The 17,158-nt window shown below is 49.9% G+C and overlaps 2 protein-coding genes across 2 annotated transcripts; one reads left to right on the top strand and one right to left on the bottom strand.

The window, feature by feature from the left end:
• Positions 1–8,152: 8,152 nt before the first annotated feature.
• PHACADRAFT_203568 (uncharacterized protein) lies at positions 8,153–9,854 on the top strand (the record flags this gene model as incomplete). Its single annotated transcript, XM_007389756.1, has 5 exons — positions 8,153–8,325; positions 8,393–8,769; positions 8,822–8,952; positions 9,021–9,427; positions 9,478–9,854. The coding sequence occupies 5 exons, from the start codon at positions 8,153–8,155 to the stop codon at positions 9,650–9,652; spliced, it is 1,263 nt and encodes a 420-aa protein (XP_007389818.1). The 3' UTR covers positions 9,653–9,854.
• A 1,084-nt stretch (positions 9,855–10,938) lies between these two features.
• PHACADRAFT_23726 (uncharacterized protein) lies at positions 10,939–11,623 on the bottom strand (the record flags this gene model as incomplete). Its single annotated transcript, XM_007389500.1, has 3 exons — positions 10,939–11,288; positions 11,350–11,374; positions 11,429–11,623. The coding sequence occupies 3 exons, from the start codon at positions 11,621–11,623 to the stop codon at positions 10,939–10,941; spliced, it is 570 nt and encodes a 189-aa protein (XP_007389562.1).
• Between the last annotated feature and the right edge of the window lie 5,535 nt (positions 11,624–17,158).

The raw sequence follows: 17,158 nt of genomic DNA, 5'->3' as shown, positions 1-17,158 counted from the left end.
TTGAGCGTAGGTACAGATCCAAACGCCTTGTGGATTGTGTCAGCCACACTTGGCATAGTGGACCGGGAGACAGGTGGATTGCCAGAAGGTGGGGTGTTTGGGGGGACAACAGTCGAGGAAGAGGGGGTGTTACCGTGATTGGCAATGAGCGTGAGTTGCGGCTGATCAATGTGAGCGGCCTAAGGCTCGTCACACTGGCCAAGAGGACGATTTTCTCGATTAGCGCAAGGTTGATCTTCGCAGGGAACCCAGAAAGTTCTGTCAGACGCGTCCGGATTGTACCAGCGATCAAGAACGTCGTCCTTGTCGAATACGTGCGAAGCGTCTTTACAGGGGCGTTGTGGACTAGCACGACGCGGCGGCATACACCGGTAACCGAAATGAGAGACGAGGGAAGATCGAGAGCTGACAATGACAAAGTCAAAGCCTCTCGGGGCTCATAACCTCTAGAAACTCTTCGCAGTGAGTTTCTCACACGCAGAGCCCGGCTTCGACTGTCGGGCGCGCTTGAGGCTGGCAGAACGGACCCTCAGTCCGTAGCTCAGAAGAAGGGAAGTCTCTGAGATGTATTTACCTAGCAGAACAGACGCTCAGTCCGTACTGCAATACAGTCAGTACCCTACAGTGTCCATAATGAGAGGATATACGCACGCTCAGAAGAAGGGAAGTCTCTGAGCGTGCACGACAGGGAAAAGCAAGTAAATAAGGAAAGCGGCAGGTGCCTTAGCAACTGGTGAGTCAGGAACAAAATAACGAACGCACTATCTAATAAAATACTGTCCAATAGGAATCTGAGTCATCCCGAGACATGTGCGTGCAAGCGCACGAGCCCAAAATCCAACAGAAGAAATATACGAAGTTACCAGACAACTTCAGACACCCTCCACAATGGCAGACACAAATACTCTCATGCGAGAAATGATTGAGGCACTTCAAAAAGCAAACGAACATGCCCCTACTCCGAAGCCTCAGAAGTTCGATGGCACGCAGCGAATTCAAGACTTCCTGAAAGACTGCGACATCTACTTTAAAGGCAAAGACACAACCAAGGATGCAAAGAAAATTCTCTTTGTACTCAACAACACCGAGAAGAAGCCACACGACTGGTGTTGCACCAAGTTTGACGAATACGAAGCCAGCACAACTTGGCCCACATGGACCAAATTCAAGGAAGACTTCGCCAAAGCCTTTCAGAAGGTGGACAGCGAAGTTGACGCTATCGTAAAACTTGACAGAATAATGCAGTCAGACTTCGACTCAGTCAATGACTACAACGTCGAATTTAACCGACTCGTCAAAGAAGCCAAGTACAAAAACCCAAGCGCCACGAAGATCCTCACCGATCACAAGAACCTCACGTACTTCCGATCTCCACAACGACTGAATAGACGACAAGCAAGATGGCAACTATTCATGTCCCAGTTCAATTATGAACTTGAACACCATGCAGGCACCAGACTCATCCAAGCGGACGCCATGACAAGGGCTCCTGCACCAGCTGATGCAAAATTCGACAATACAGAAGAAGTGTTACTACCCGAAGACAAATTTGTCGCCACAATCCTCCTACCAGACTCATTATTCACCGAAGAAGCAATCATTTCTGACATCGAAATCGAAGCACCCACTTCTAGCGTGGATTATAAATTGGCAGAAGACATTCAAAAACATCTTACACATGACGACATTGCTGAACAAGTCCGATCAGCACGACTAGGAAAAACAGACGCATTTCCCTTCAAGTCAAACACGGATCAATGGGAAGAAAGAGACGGACTACTCTTTTATAAGGAACAATGCTACATACCAGCAAATCAAGCACTACGACGCCACATCGTATCCTCCTACCATGATTCCCCTAGAACTGGACACCCTGGACAATGGAAAACAGGAGAACTCATCCGACGCAAATATTTTTGGCCAAGCATGCAAACCTTCATCTCAAATTACGTCCGAGGTTGCGCAAAATGCAAGCAAATGAAAATTAATCATCAGCCAACTATCCCACCTCTCCAACTGATCAAATTTACTCAACGCGACCGTCCATTCGCATTCACAACCTGCAACTTCATCACACACCTCCCGGCATCTCACGGATATAATGCTCAAATGGTCGTGATAGACCATGATTCTACGAAGGGGGTAATTCTTTGCCCTTGCACGGAGAAGATAGACGCGCTAGGCACAGCCAAACTCTACCATCAATATGTCTACCGAAGATTCGGACTACCAGACGTCTTTCTCACGGACCGGGGTCCGCAATTCGACTCCCAAGTCATGAGAGAATTGTGAAAGCTAACCGGAGTACAAGAACGAATGAGCACCGCATACCATCCTCAGACCGACGGTCAAACAGAACGAGCCAATCAAGAGGTAGAAGCGTACATCAGAATTTTCTGCCAGAACAATCCGCACAGCTGGGCACAGCTTCTTCCCAATATGGAAGTGGTGTTCAACAATTGAGAACACAGCGCCACAAAGCATTCGCCATTCTATCTCATGTATGGCTCACACCCAAGGATCATCCCCACAGCTTTTTCCAAGACTAAGGTTCCATCCATACAACAATGGCTTCTAGAACGGACTCGCGCACATGAAGAGGCCCACGCTGCCTTAGACCAAGCACAGCATCGCATGGCCTCAAGAGCTTACAGGAAGTTTTCACCGTTCCTGAAAGGTCAGAAGGTCTGGCTTGAAATGACAAACTTCCAAGATGGTTATCCCTTCAAGAAACTCGCACCCAAACGTCAGGGACCATTCAGAATCAAAGAGGTTCTAGGACCTTTGGTATACAAACTCAATCTTCGAGGGCAGCGAAAACTTCATGATGTCTTCCACGCCTCGCTTCTCACCCCGTATCATGAAACCAAGCAGCATGGCCCCAATTTCATAGAACAGCCTCCAGAGATCATCGACGGCCATGAAGAACATGAAGTCGAGGCGATACTCAATCACAAGACATCCTATGGCTATGTCCAATACCTAGTCAAGTGGAAAGAACAGCCACAAGCAGAGAACTCCTGGGAACCTGAGTCCCATCTAAAGAATGCCCAAGATATTCTGAACGCGTATAAAAGAAGGCATAATCTGCCTATTCGTTCTCCAGCCAAGACAACCCCAGTCGCAGCTACAACAAGTTTCAAGTCTCCAAACCAGCCTCACCTCTCTACGAAACAATGTCTTCCACTCTCGCCACCATCTTCGAGCGCGTCCCTGTCTCCACCCTCACAGAATCCACCTCGCAAATTCGCATCCGCAGCCCGTCTTCCATTGAACTCTCCAACGCCCAGCACGCATACGATGCCAATGTCTCCAACAACAACCTCGTCCCATCCCATGCACCCACTCCGGACTCACACGAAAGCACCATCCCCGTCGACGAGCACTCTGAGTCCCACTGGGACTGGAGCGGCGCCAGTGCCGAAGAAAATGAACGAAGATACCATGAAACCACTTACCTCCAGCGAATCACCGAAATTCGCAACGACTACAGTGCCTGCAAGCTCCTCTCGCAATTTGCCGAGGAAGAGGACAATGCCACGAAGATATTTGCAAGGACTGTCACAAGTTTCCACGCCCTCAACGAACATTTTACCGACACTCATCGCGACGCTGCAAACTTGGTGCACATCAACAACGAAGGGCTTGCAAGGCTCAGGACGCAAATTGGGAGGACAGACACAGAGCATCTAGAGGCATGGAGAGACTTCGCCAATTATTCTGAAACACACCCATTGGCATCTCGCATCGTCAACACTGCTCATCGCTATCAATTCGGGCCCTCAATCCATTTCGCCTACCTATTCAACGACTTCGAACCCATGCCCAACCCGACGCCAACCTACTCTCGACCCCTCTCCGAACACCTCACTTCTTCGTCATCCAGCCAGTCCTTTCTATCGGCCAGTCAGTCCTTTCGGGCATTTCGAGACCAGCCATCCTCTTCGCAGGAGTCGCCGTCACCCCCATCGTATGAGTCCAACCGCAACATCTCCACCAAGAAGTCGGTCCACTTCGCCTCCCACGACAAATCCCTCGACATCGTCGATCCCAGCTGGACATCTCCGAGCGCGCTCTCAGATTAGCCGACTCCTGCAAAGGTTTCGAAGAGGCAGCTCAAGCGCGAACGCCGCCGCCGCAGCAAACAATCCAAGTCACTCATAATCGCCAAGAAAGCTCTCGAGGACGCAGTCGCGCGAGTTCAGGAGGAGATCTGGGCTCTCAACTAATTTCGATCATTGCTCGAAGGTAGATTAGGGGGTAATGTTATGATGGGCATGGTGGCATGGGATATCATTTCCTTTTTCGTCTCTGACTCTAGTTTAGTAGTACAGCCTTCGTCGACTCATAGAGCGCAGCTCCACTGACTCACCCGCAGTCCCTTTGACTAGTAGACTAGTCCTTAGGTTAGGATGAGCAGTAGTATATATACCCCGCGCATGTACAGTAGAACTTCAGCTTTCAGCTCTTTCGTAAATTCATGTTTCTTTATTCTGCTCTAACCTCATCTGCGGATAAGGCGATCAGACAAGCCTCAGGCTTGCTAAGAAACCTCTGTCATAACAATCTCCACACAGTTCACAATCCGATCTACGTCAGCACATCGAGTGCAATCATCATGGCCACTTATCTTACTCAAGGTCCACCCGCAACGCTCGCTTGCATATCCGTGGTATGTCTCAGACATGTCTAAGTGACTTGTGCTAACCCATGGAAAGTCCGCTCCGCTCGCTGGACTTGCCAATTGCCTGGTCCTTGTTCGTTTCAACCTGGATGGTGCTTTCAAGGCCGGCAGGCCGGCACTGTCCTCTATACAAGTTTCTCTCATGCAGCCCTCGCATCCAAACAACGCCATGAAGCAGGTAGTCATCAATGCAACGCACCAGTCTGGGACAATCGAAATAAACGTCGAGGTTCAGGCTGATGCCATAGCGCTTCCAGTGGAAGCGCCTTTGCCGCAGTGCTAACCATGGTTTAAATTATATCTGAATCCGTAATATACTATGCGCCAAAGTATCTGCAGATATTGTTGCATCTTGCGAGCTCCTGAAAGGCTGGCCGGTGCCGACGTCTCCCGCTGAACACCAGGGTTGCCAAATACGGCCGTCCAGCACAAAGTAGGCGCCTGTGGCTGCTTTCGTTCGGGCCTCATCCAGGCGGAAAGTGACGGTTCACTTTGATGATGTCAAATAAGTAACCAGATTTATGTATTTTCGTGCGATCAAAGTTACGCCGAGCTTTACGGTGCCAGCTAGGCACTCGCAGCCGCGAACGCTCATCCGACGCTTGCAAGGTGGTGCCAGCACACCACAGCTCTGAGTCGCGGACCAAAACAATACTGTCTTGATGTGAGTAGTCATGCTGTGTCTGACAATATGGTGTGGCCACTTAGTCTGTAGACGCTGATTCAGAAGCTGTTCATCCCCGATGAGCTCGAGCGCATTGAGGGGCGGTGTACTGTGAGATCACTGAGTCCTCTCTACCGCCGCCTCCTTTCTTTGACTCCACGGTACTGAGGTAGCGAGACTCCTCTTTTGCTGTGCCTTCCACACAGGTTCCGGTGACGCCGCTATGCAGTTGATGCATCCTCCGCGTTGACCTGTTCGACGTCGAACGCCATGATGGCATAGTGGATTGCATACAAATTAAAAGCGCTAGAGTTGCCAGCTTAGAGCTGACTGCTGAAGGCTGACATCAGCGCGTAGTGCTATGGAGCATTTATGACTCTGCGTACTTTGCGACGTTGCTGTGCGTAAGTATCTCCGGGCATTCCTTTAACAATGATTCTCTCAGGAAATTCGAGCAGCTGGCTCACAGGCTCAGTTTACTGTCAAAATGCGCTGACATACTTTCTTCATGAGGGACCTGCTCCTCTTTGGGAACCTTTGTTCGCCATTCCCGAATAGTCTTCCAACAAATAGGGATCCACACCTCCGGGTCGCGCTGACGCCTTATAACTCAAAAACGCGCACGACCAGACACAATTTGACCCCCAAATTCCACTGCTAGCCAGCTCAATGAAATGGAAATCGCTTCGCGATTGCGAGCAGTGAAGACCAATCATCTCAAGAGTTGCACTCAGAAACTAGTACGCAACGTTGCTCCGCGCTCAAGGTGATCCATGTTCCGCAAACATAGCCTTCAGAACTTAACGGGGACAAATGAAAATAGGGATCTTGTTGGGGAACGACGTTCCCGTACAGCTACAGACTTGCGCAGACGCCGAGAAAGCGTCACAGTGCGCAGACGCATGCCCGGAACTGCAGACGTTGCGGCACAAATATGCTGCGTGGTCACCTGTTCGCATGCTTAACATGATGATTCCCTCTTCTGATACTCGCGTAGCGGTCCTTCGTTGCACCGGTCTACTATGCGATGTTATAAACTCGCTAATTGGCATTTAATCAGACGACTCTGGATCTATTTGTGGCTGCCGAAGCGGTTCTGTGGACTCATAGAGCGGCGGATTCTAGACATGCAGAATTGGAAGGCGGCCGCCACAACGGTTTCTCTTTCGGCTCCGCCACGGCAAACACCTTCCAGGTAGAAAACATTAAGCAAATGTCATTTGTGGTACAGGGTGCAATGTCGTACTCGGTAGCGAGCAATGCCATGATGACATCTCCGAGGGTCGAGACCGAATTAACCGACGGCATAGATGAACACAGATATTGCGCTAAGGACAAAGTGCTAAACTTGGCTTGCCAATGTTCGGCTAGGACGTCTATTTTTCTCAGCTATTGGGTCTTCCATATCTTTTGTCATCATTTCTTCGTCGTGCAACTCGGGCCGCCACAGCACCTGCTCGTACTTTCTGCCCGCCAGCTGGGAAGCATAGCTACATGTACGCGAACTTTACCTCGACTAACATACGAACGCTGCTTCAATCCACAGTCTCCGAGACTATTGAATAGAATAACATACGCCACACCTCTGGCGGACAGAGGCGCCCAGTCATGTAGCGCTGGAAAACGGAAAACCCCGTGATCCACCGCATGCCACATCAACTGCATAACACTCCAGAATTGCCGCTTCGCGCATTTACAGACTCATTCTATATGACAGGTTACTATACGTATATAGGTCTTGGTAAGCTCAGTGATCAGCTTAACTCCAACAAGTGCTGTGATGCTTATTGATGGCTATCTATTCGCTGTACAGGTACTTCCATCTCTACCAGTCGAAGTAGTCGCAGTGGTCTCTGAACTGGGAGTCAACTCATGATACCACTTTCTGTACATCATGCGACGCGTCGTACTAAGCAGGTAAGAGAACAAGGAACAGCAAATGAGATGCAATTTTTCATTTGCCCGTGCAGTGTAGCGAATAAAGATCTGCCCTGCTATGCACATTTGAGTAATATCCAGGGCATGTGTCAATGAGCTCCAAGCTTGCCGGTCCAATTCAAGTTCTTCAACACAAAAGAGTAGGCAAAAATAGACGACTTGTTTCTTAAAGTGTATTGAGCAAAATCTTGAACTAGGGCTACATAGCAACATACATCGACGCGAAGTCCATCCCGCTAGCATGCATTCTTGATATGTCTCAACGGTCAGGCCAAGTCCACAACATTGCGACGAGCTGACCTAGGCTCTACGTGTATGTCCATAAAACCTACGTTGTAACGTGGTGCTCATGCTGGTGGCAAAATAGAAGTAAAAGCCGTGCGCGACTTCAGAGCTGTACGTCATCACGACGTATTTTTGCCCGTGGCTGTTGAATAAGCGCATATTAGAGCCATCACTTGACCAGTGGTTCGATGATGATAACTGGACTTCTTCCGTGACATCACGACGAAGGGCACGCCGTTGTTCTGCATACTGCTCTATCAATGCCCGATTTCCCATGATGAGATACTGGGGTGCGTATTGTTCTCGCCCTACACAACTGCATGTGGACGCAGCAATCAGCCGTCAGGCGCAATGGTATCTGACCATCACGTTTGGCGGTCTAGTCATGTCCATCCGGAGACACTAACAAATGGTTTAGGGCAGTCTGTGCACCAAGCTTCCCTGCAGTGATACATGCCTTCCAAGATAGGCACATAGGTCAAAGTGTCGAGGGCACATAAAAGCACGACCAAGAGCTATCTGCAGACCAACAGGATCTCCTGCTCCTGCCTGCCTCTTCAGCCTTCGCCTGCCTCTGCACCATGTTCTGCAAAGCGACCTTGATCTCTGTGGCCATCGCCCTTCTCGCCACCGCGAGCCCCGTCGTCCACGCACCCGGTGTCAAGGTTGCACTGGGGGAGCGCAGCATGCTGACCCGTGCTGATGGGACCTTCGACCACGAGAAGGCGATCTTGGACGGCGTCAAGACTCAGAAGTACGTTCCCCATCGCTCCCTGCATCGCACCGCCGTTACTGACTGTGCTCTGCCCTGCTTTTTGCAGCAAATACCAGAGGAACCTTCGGAACCTGCTGGCAAACATGGATAGTCTTCCCGAGGGCTCGGAGATCAAGGACTTTGTCACTGTCCCTCCCTCCTCCGAGAAGCGTGCCATTGGCATCGAGGCCCTCGCTGACGACCAAGACGTCGAGTGGGTGGGTCCGATTGCCATCGGTACTCCCGGCCAGCCCTTCACCATCGACTTTGACACCGGCTCGTCCGACCTGTGGGTCCCCAGCACATCCTGCACGGACTCGATCTGCACCGGCAAGAACAAGTACGATGCGTCAAAGTCTTCCACCTCTGCCCAGCAGAGCAGCACCTTCACAATTGTGTACGGTGACCAATCGACTGTCACTGGTCCCATCTACTCCGACGATGGTACGCCGCCCGGGATTTATGACCATGGAGCTCAGCTGATGTCCCCTTGTAGTGGCTGTCGCTGGGCTCACTGCCACCGGCCAATACTTCTCTCCAGTCACTTCGCTCTCGAACTCCTTCGCTAACAGCCAGCTTGACAGAATCTTGGGCCTTGCCTACCCTCATCTCTCATCTCTCAGCGGGGTATGTCTTCTTCTATCTCTTCTGCTCCTTGTACGGCACACTGACGCTTTCTGTGCGCCCCGTACCAGACCACGTTCTTCAACATGCTGATAAACCAGGGCAAAGCCAGTGCAGGTGAGTTCGGCTTCATGTTGGCCTCGACTGGCTCGGAGCTGTACTTCGGTGGCACTGACACCTCAAAGTATACTGGCCCGATTGAGTACCACGGCGTCGACATGTCGACAGGATTTTGGCAGGCGACCAGCGCGAAGAGCCTCGTCGGCACCACGACCACAAACAGTGGCTTGAACACGATCATTGACTCGGGTACGACACTCATGTACGCTCCGCAGGCCCATATCAGCGCCTTCTACACGGCGATCCCAGGCAGCTTCGAATTTGACTATGAACACGGATACTACACCTACCCCTGTGGCTCGCTTTTGACTGTCACCTTCAACTGGGGAGGCAAGGCCTGGGAGGTCACTGAAGCCAAGTGAGTTTGAGTGGTGTCGCATTGCAGTCTGTGCTGATCACGCCCTGCAGCTTCAACCTCGGTCCGGTTGGCAGTAACCTGTGCGCTGGCGCGCTCGCCGTCGCAAGCAGGAGCCTCGGTCTCGATGACAACACCTGGCTTCTTGGCGATGCGTTCATGAAGAATGTCTACACCACGTTCTTGTTCGACCAGAACGCCGTCGGCTTCGCCACCCTCAAAGTCTAGAAGCCAAAGGTACTCGAGTGTGCAGCGATCGTGTGCCCTAGCTTGACTGAAACTGAATAGTTGGTTGTTGTACTGGTAGGACTATGGTAGCAGTGGCTCATGTCTAGAACTTGCTCTGTCTGTTTGTACAGACTCTTCGATTGCTGTGTGTAGGATGCCTTGAAAGTTGAAGCCTTCCGTAGAGCAAGCCCATCTCTGTTCCAGATGATTATTCAAAGGATTGCCGCCCCATGTCCGTTTTGGATCGACCAAAATGCCTTCACTGTCTGCACAGCTCATTGGAGGCACTCGTAAAGTAATTGAGGCGGACACTTATGGAGTTAGTCATTGGTCCCAGTGCTACCAAAAGAGATAGATGTCGACGCGTATATTAATCTTTTCGCTTTCGACCTTCACTGTGCCTCATCTCAACTTGCGGAGCAGCTGTAGTTTTGCTGCAGTAGGTTACGACAGAGAGAAAGTGTTGTTAATAGCGAGTTTACTGCGCGGCGCCATCAGGGTCACTTTGCGATCTCCCTGTCAGCCTTCTGTAGGAACCAAGGTGCGCTGAAACCGACAAGAGCGAAGGCACTTGAAACTGACTAATCACGCGGATGGTATCGTTCCGCAGAGATAGAATTTCAGATACTGTGCATGACTCTGTCCTTCAGCCGACATAGTGACTCGTGCGCGCCCTGACCAAACTGGACTGCGGCCACCCCACTTCGTGCTCGTGGAAGTTGAGAGTGTAGTGCTGTATCACTACACTCTGCACCAACTTAGATGCCGAAGATGCTAACTGGTTGCAAATCGTAAGCGTTCGCAACGCATGATGAAAGATCGAGAGCGGATGCAGCTCTGCTGGAATACACACGCCGGCCGGCTGGACAACTCTGAGTCACCCGTGCCTGAAAATTCCCCACCTGCCTCTGTGATTATTGACACAATTTCCGCCCATAATATTCACCAATAGCTCTTACTAAACATTCAATAACCACTCCCACTTGTGTTGGAGAGACGCTTACACGACCGCAGCTTGCCCAGTATGGATCTTCAACCCTCACAACTTAAAGTCAAATCCATTCGGCAGCCCACAGTCGGAAGCGACCTTGAAACATAAATAAAAACATTTAATTGTAGTACAAGTAGCTAATTTAGTGCACAATTCATGCTGGCACAAATATTTATAAACTTGAAGGGCGCCCGTTGGCCGCGGGTCTTGTGCAAAGAGCATGCGCGTTGGCACAGTCAGTTCAGTTTTGGGCACACCGATAGTGATTCATTTTGTTTGTACATAAAATACATGATTATTCGAGCCTTGTACGCTTGGCCAATTTCTCTGCTTCCTCTGCCAGGCGACGTTTCGCCGGAGACGCGATAACAGATACGGATTCCTTCAGGACCTTCAGTTCGAGGAGGTCAGCGTAGTAATTGTCGGAATTGGCTGACCTGCCAAGATGTTGGTGAGCAATGGACACTTTGATAGCGACGATGGCGCCCTTCAGACATCTTTCATAATCCTCCGGCGGGATGAGGCTGTCGTTGGCATCAAATGCAGGGATGATGTTGATCTGCCACTTGAATTGCGTCTCGTTGGCCATATCTTGAAGGGCGGCCTTCGCCTCCGATTTGACTGGCCAGGTGTCAATGAAAGGGTCTGATGGGTGAGGAGCATAGGAGTAAGCAGTGAGTTGGAACTGGGGACAGTAAATGCGCACCCTTAATGGTTTCATTGCCCTCTCTCTGGGGTAGTTCATCAGTGAAGTGCAGTGACGACACAGGGTAAAATGTGCTTACCTTGAACAATGCATGCCTGACCTTGATACCATTGTCCTTATCACTCCAGATGCTGTTCCCAATCTTTGATCCATGAGTCTTCTTTGAGTTTTGTACACGCAAATTGGCCTGCTTAATGTTGTCCCAGCCTTTGTTGAATGGGGCAGCAGTGGGGCACATGATAATGGCAGAGGCCTTAGCCTTGGATAGGGGCATCTGCCAAGAGGGGAACTAGCCGCCGTCTGGGAGCAGCTTGAAGTTGTCATGCCGGATTTCCCCAATCTATGTGATCTCGGCAGTCTGGACATCGTCGCTGTTGTCGTCGGGCTTCATAACAAGTCGTGTGAGATTGTCCACCCCCTGCCGTTTCACGGAGTCAAGAAGAGCTTCATTTGCGAGAAACAAGTTTGAAGTGGTGATGTTGTCAACAGCGGGCTGGTTACGGTCTGTTCGAGTGAAGCCGTGTGAGATGAGTGTGTGTGCATGCTGCGAGGCCGGAGCTGATTCAGTTCGGTGGCCCAGACACGGGAACTTATTAAGTTACACCAGACTAGCCACCAGAAGCGCCCAAGAGCGGCTAAGTAAGGCTCCAACCATTTTGTTTGTTTACTGTGTATAAACGTTTATTACCGTTTACTGTTTCCGTTTGTTTACACGGAGCTTTGTAAACTTGCTGTAAACATTTATACACAGTAAACACACAGTTTTCTCATGTAATATGTGATGGTCTCTGAGTCTCATATGTCTTTATTTTACTAGCAGAGATGGCCAGTTTATGGCAAGCTGCGGCGCACGCTCTACTGCCTGACAGCTGGATGGTACAACAGCGCTAAGCACCAGAGGCTGCCGCGCCGCCGCGACCGTGTGTACAGCGTCAGGATGTGGGTTGCTAGGGCGCAAACTCATTGATAACACTCCAGATATCAAGATAAGCAAGCATGATAATAAAATATATTTATTCCGCAAGATTTACAGCCTGGGGGTCCATGCTGGCATGCTAAGACATCGGACCTGTCTTCTTGAGCCCTTGAACACCCATGTCATGCTCCACCACGCTGCGCCCTTTCTCACCTATGAGCCCTCCAACATTTGAAGATATTTGCAAGCTCGTTCAAGAGCTCACGGACCTTGCACCAGCATTGCCAGAGTCAGTCCCTCTTGCAAAAAAAACCGACAGAATCAGCAAGATTCTTGCCAGCACACAAGGTGAAGACGAGTTCCACACCTTCAATCATCGCTACAATGCGTTGTTCGGAGTGGACTGTCGTATCGGACCTCAAATGCAATATGTCACCCGTGGGAAGTATGGGATGCTAGCTTGGTGCGAGTACATTCGCTCGATCAAGCTAGATGACCCCTCCATGCAGTCGGCTGTTGTCGAGCTTCGGCTCAAATCGCTCATAAAAGAGCTCGAGTTTCTTGTGTAAGTGGTATGGTGTTGCTTTGCCTGTTATGAAGGGGTCACTAACCTTGAAATGTAGTGGCAATGCAGCTTCCGGCCGCCCATCAATTGACCCTAGCAATTGTCTTAATCCTGTGACAGCTTGTGGTGAGCGCGGCCAACAGGTGAATATTATGTAAATGATGCCTCGGGTGTGTATACTGACTGCAGATTCACATGTAGCCTGCTGCAGAGACACAACCAGCCTTGCAAGAAGTCGAACATGATGCTGGTGGCTCTACGCAGCCTGTGACCCATTCAGTAGTCGAGGAGCCGACCAGTACAGCTCTGTCCACCTCTGGTAATGGCGGTAACGCACGCGATGCCACAGACAAGCTGACGAGGTTGGGCGCCGGCAAAAGCGCAGACAAGATGGGAAAAAAGAAGTCTGCGCCCATGTGGCAGCTTCCCCTGGACCAGCTGCTGAAACCCCAAAGTGAGCACATACTGCAGCATTTCAAGAGTCTCAATATAACACCTACACCAGCTGTTAACCTGCTATCAGACGGTGAAGCCGGTGACAAGACATACCGACTTCCCAGGCGCGCTGTGGAAGATCTTCACGCGCCATCAGTTATCTTCGATTCTGATGGCGAAGAGATCATCGAAGAGACACGTCGGAGGAAGTCGAAGGTTAGTGTTACCCTTGGAGAATTATAGAAGCGTATTGCTCACTGTGCCACTTGAAGCGCAAGGCGCTGTCAGACTTGTCTGATAGTGGCTCAGGTAGTGGCAACGACTATAAAGCCACCAGCGTCACGAAGTCTGACACCGACGACATCACATCAGATGAAAGCAAAGGGGAGCCAGCCATCAGCGTTCGCAAAAAGACATCGAAGGCCAAGACGCATATACGTGCACCTGCAGATCATGGCAAGAAGAGGACAATCAAGGACATCGGCCAGAAGTGCCGTTCATTGTCAAACAAATACAAGTGGCCAGTCAGTAACAAACATTTCCGCACTTTGTATCCATGCACTAACCTTTCTGCATGTATTGTAGCCAAGGAAGAAGGCAAGGAAGGCTGGGTCTAAGATAGAGGTGTCCTCGGGGAGCGAGTTGGATGGCCAAAATGCCCTTCGGCAAGTTGAGAAGGTGGAAGCAGCCGACAAAGGCGGAAAGCGCGGTCCTGTGAATAGCGCCCTTCAGCATTATCATGACCCTGTCCCGACCAGCTCCCGGAAAGGTGATCCCTGGACGTTTAAATGCAAGCACTGCAATAAGTGAGACACATGCCTCAATCTGCTCATGCGCCGCTCAGACTCACGTAATCTTATCGGGTCTCGCACAGTGAATCGTATGCTCAAGGGTGACAGTGCTCGATTTGAAGATGAGCCCCGCCTCTCTCACCTTGGCAACCTGTCGACCCATCTCCATGACCACCCTGCAATAGCGGATGGACAAGCTGTTGAAGGAGATGAATCTGAGTCAAAGCCCGGTGCTCCAGGTTTAGACTTGAATTTGAAGGCCAGCATGAAGCTGATGGTGGCGTACCTTAAAGAGGGCAAGCTCAATCCAGCCGTAGTTCCGACTTATGGCAGATTTGTCAAACTCTTCTCCGCGTGGCTTCTTGATCAGGACTTGCTGTTCACGACAGGTGAAGCACCGTCACTCACCATCCTTTTCTGCTACCTCAAAGTGAATTACGCTTTGCCTATGAATACAACTGTTCGGAACACACTTGCCAAGATCTTCACAGAATTGCACGGCAAGGTTGTGTGGGAACTTTCAGTAAGCCGCTATCCTTGTTTCCAAATATGTTAATTAACACCAGTCTAACAGGCAGTGAAATCCAAGATTGCATACTCAACAGACTCATGGACGACCTCGCAGATGGTGTTCACATTTGCAGGTACACTTGCGAGCTTCATCAATGATGACTGGGAGCTCATCGAGCGCATGGTGGATTTCCGCCATCTTGAAGACAAGGAGCACCGAGGCCAGTACGCAGCGAAGGAGTTTGTTGATGGTGGATCGAAGCGCAGTGGTCTTGACAAATTTGTTAGCGTTACAATGGACAACGCCTCAGCCAACAACATCATGGCACGTACCCTCGCTTTGCTGCTTCTGAAGCAGTACGGCATTCACTTTAATCCCGAAAACGGCCAGATTCACTGTATCGCACATGTCATTAACTTTGTGGTGCAGAAGCTTCTTCACGAGCTCTCAGAAGCAGATGACCTGGCACTGAGAGATTATTACGAGGAGTTCGCCAAGCATGAGCCATTTCATTACAACCCGGAAGAAGATGGCGATCTCAAGGCTCTTGAGGCCGAAGACAAAGAACTTGATGATGGCGAGAACTCTTCGGATAGCAAATACAATGACGAATTTGAGGACGAGGACCTTGGCAACTTGGGGCAATCAACATGGAAGGCGCAGAGCCCTGTAAAGAAGATATGTACCTATTTCATACCTGCGTGAGGGTCTCAACTTCAACCTAAGGAATCGATGTTGCTTTAGCTCCGCCTCATATGCACGAAGATCGCGTCTTCGCCGCAGCAACGCTCAAGGTTCCACAAGATCAAGCACAAGGTATATAAAGCAGATACTGCAGAGAACGCACGGCGGCGCCGGCTCATGGTGATCTGCAATGTTGTCACACGATGGAATTATACCCACACTATGATTGTTCGCGCTCTGGAACTGAGAGACGTAAGTCTTATCTTCTATTAGCTGTGGGTTGACACTTACTACGAATACACATAGGTCATCATGAAGTGGGTGAATGCTCACCCTTCGCTGCATGAGCTGAAACTCACATCCAATGATTGGACCATGCTTGCAAGCATTGCAAAGCTACTCGAGGTGCGGTACCCATCAGCACTGTCATTATGCATCTCAGTGATACTCAACCTACACCAACAGGTATTCACAAAGATGACAGAAGCCATGAGCGTGGTGCGCACGCCAATACTGCCATATGTGCTCCCAATGTACAAGTACATGCAACAATCGCTGGATGCAAATGCTCAAGATGAGAAGCTGGACCCACTCATTCGCAATGCTGCGGCCGCAGGTTTGCTCAAGCTGCTTGGATACTACACAAAAGCGAAGGCCTCCCAGTACATAATTATTGCGACAGGTACAAGCGTCTGCTTTAATGTCAGATACACGCTGACTGAACTCACACGTCATCTGTCAGTGCTACACCCTTCCATGCACCTTCAGTGGTTCAACTGGCTAGGCACAGACTTTGTCGAGAAGGCTCGCGCGCTCTTCCAGCATGCGTATAACAAGTATGCAGCTGCTGCAGAGGAGAACACTCATCAAGGCCTGAGAAGCCCTGTGCTTCTGAGTCGCAGAATAAGACCAGCTTCCTTGATGAAGTGTGCGCAGTTTCACAGCCCTTACAAGCAACCGTTGCATCCGTCTTGCGATGGAACAAAGCTGAGCAGTATCTCGCGGGCAAAGGCGGTGCAGTTGAGCCGCATAGTGCTATTCTGACCTGGTGGAAGATGAGCTGTCCTTGCTTTTGTACAAATCTTGTGACTGACTCCAACTCTTTAGGAGCATGCAGGTGCATTTCCCATCATAAGCCGTATGGCGCGCGACTTTCTGGCCATTCCTGCAATAAGCGTGTCAGTGGAATGACTGTTTTCAGCGTCTTGACACTTGTGTACTGATCTTTTCTCCTCTTTCTGGGCACAGACTGTCACAGAGGCTATGTGCGTCAAGCAATGGATTTGCGCAGGCCTTCTGGAAGTTATTCTGGCACGATCCTCAAAGAAAAAGTGATTGTACATATTAACTGTTTGTTTACTGTTTATAAACTGTTTATAACCGTTTATAACCATTTACTGTGTGTTTACAAAAAAAATTTAAACGTAAACTAAACGGTTGGAGCCTTACGGCTAAGACACGCTGAAGAATTTCCGAAAAGCCCAAAAAATGGCACAAGCGGGAATCAAACCCGCAGCCCAAAAGTAACTGCAGCGCACTATACCACTAAGGCATAAGACCTTGCAAATGTGAGGCTGGAATTGCCCTATAGTACCACTTTTCTACCTCAAAGTCTTAGCTGTAATATTGTAGCCAATTATCAGGTATTAAAGCATTGGAATGTAATTGTACAAATGTATATCCTGATGGCGTGGCTAAGACACTGATGTGGCTAAGACACCAGTGTGGCTAAGACATTGAGTTATTAAATATTTGCTATTGATTCTGCTTATTGTACAAATGTATATCCTGATGGCGTGGCTAAGACATTGGAACATTAAATATTTGCTATTGATTCCACTTGAGTATAGTTCATCTGCTCTGGTGTTTTAGCCACACTAGTGTTTTAGCCACACTAGTGTCTTAGC

Source organism: Phanerochaete carnosa (assembly GCF_000300595.1).
Source record: "Phanerochaete carnosa HHB-10118-sp unplaced genomic scaffold PHACAscaffold_1, whole genome shotgun sequence".
Lineage (NCBI taxonomy): Eukaryota > Fungi > Basidiomycota > Agaricomycetes > Polyporales > Phanerochaetaceae > Phanerochaete > Phanerochaete carnosa.
The sequence above is the reverse complement of the archived record's forward strand: the minus strand, read 5'-3'. Positions and strand labels throughout refer to the sequence as shown.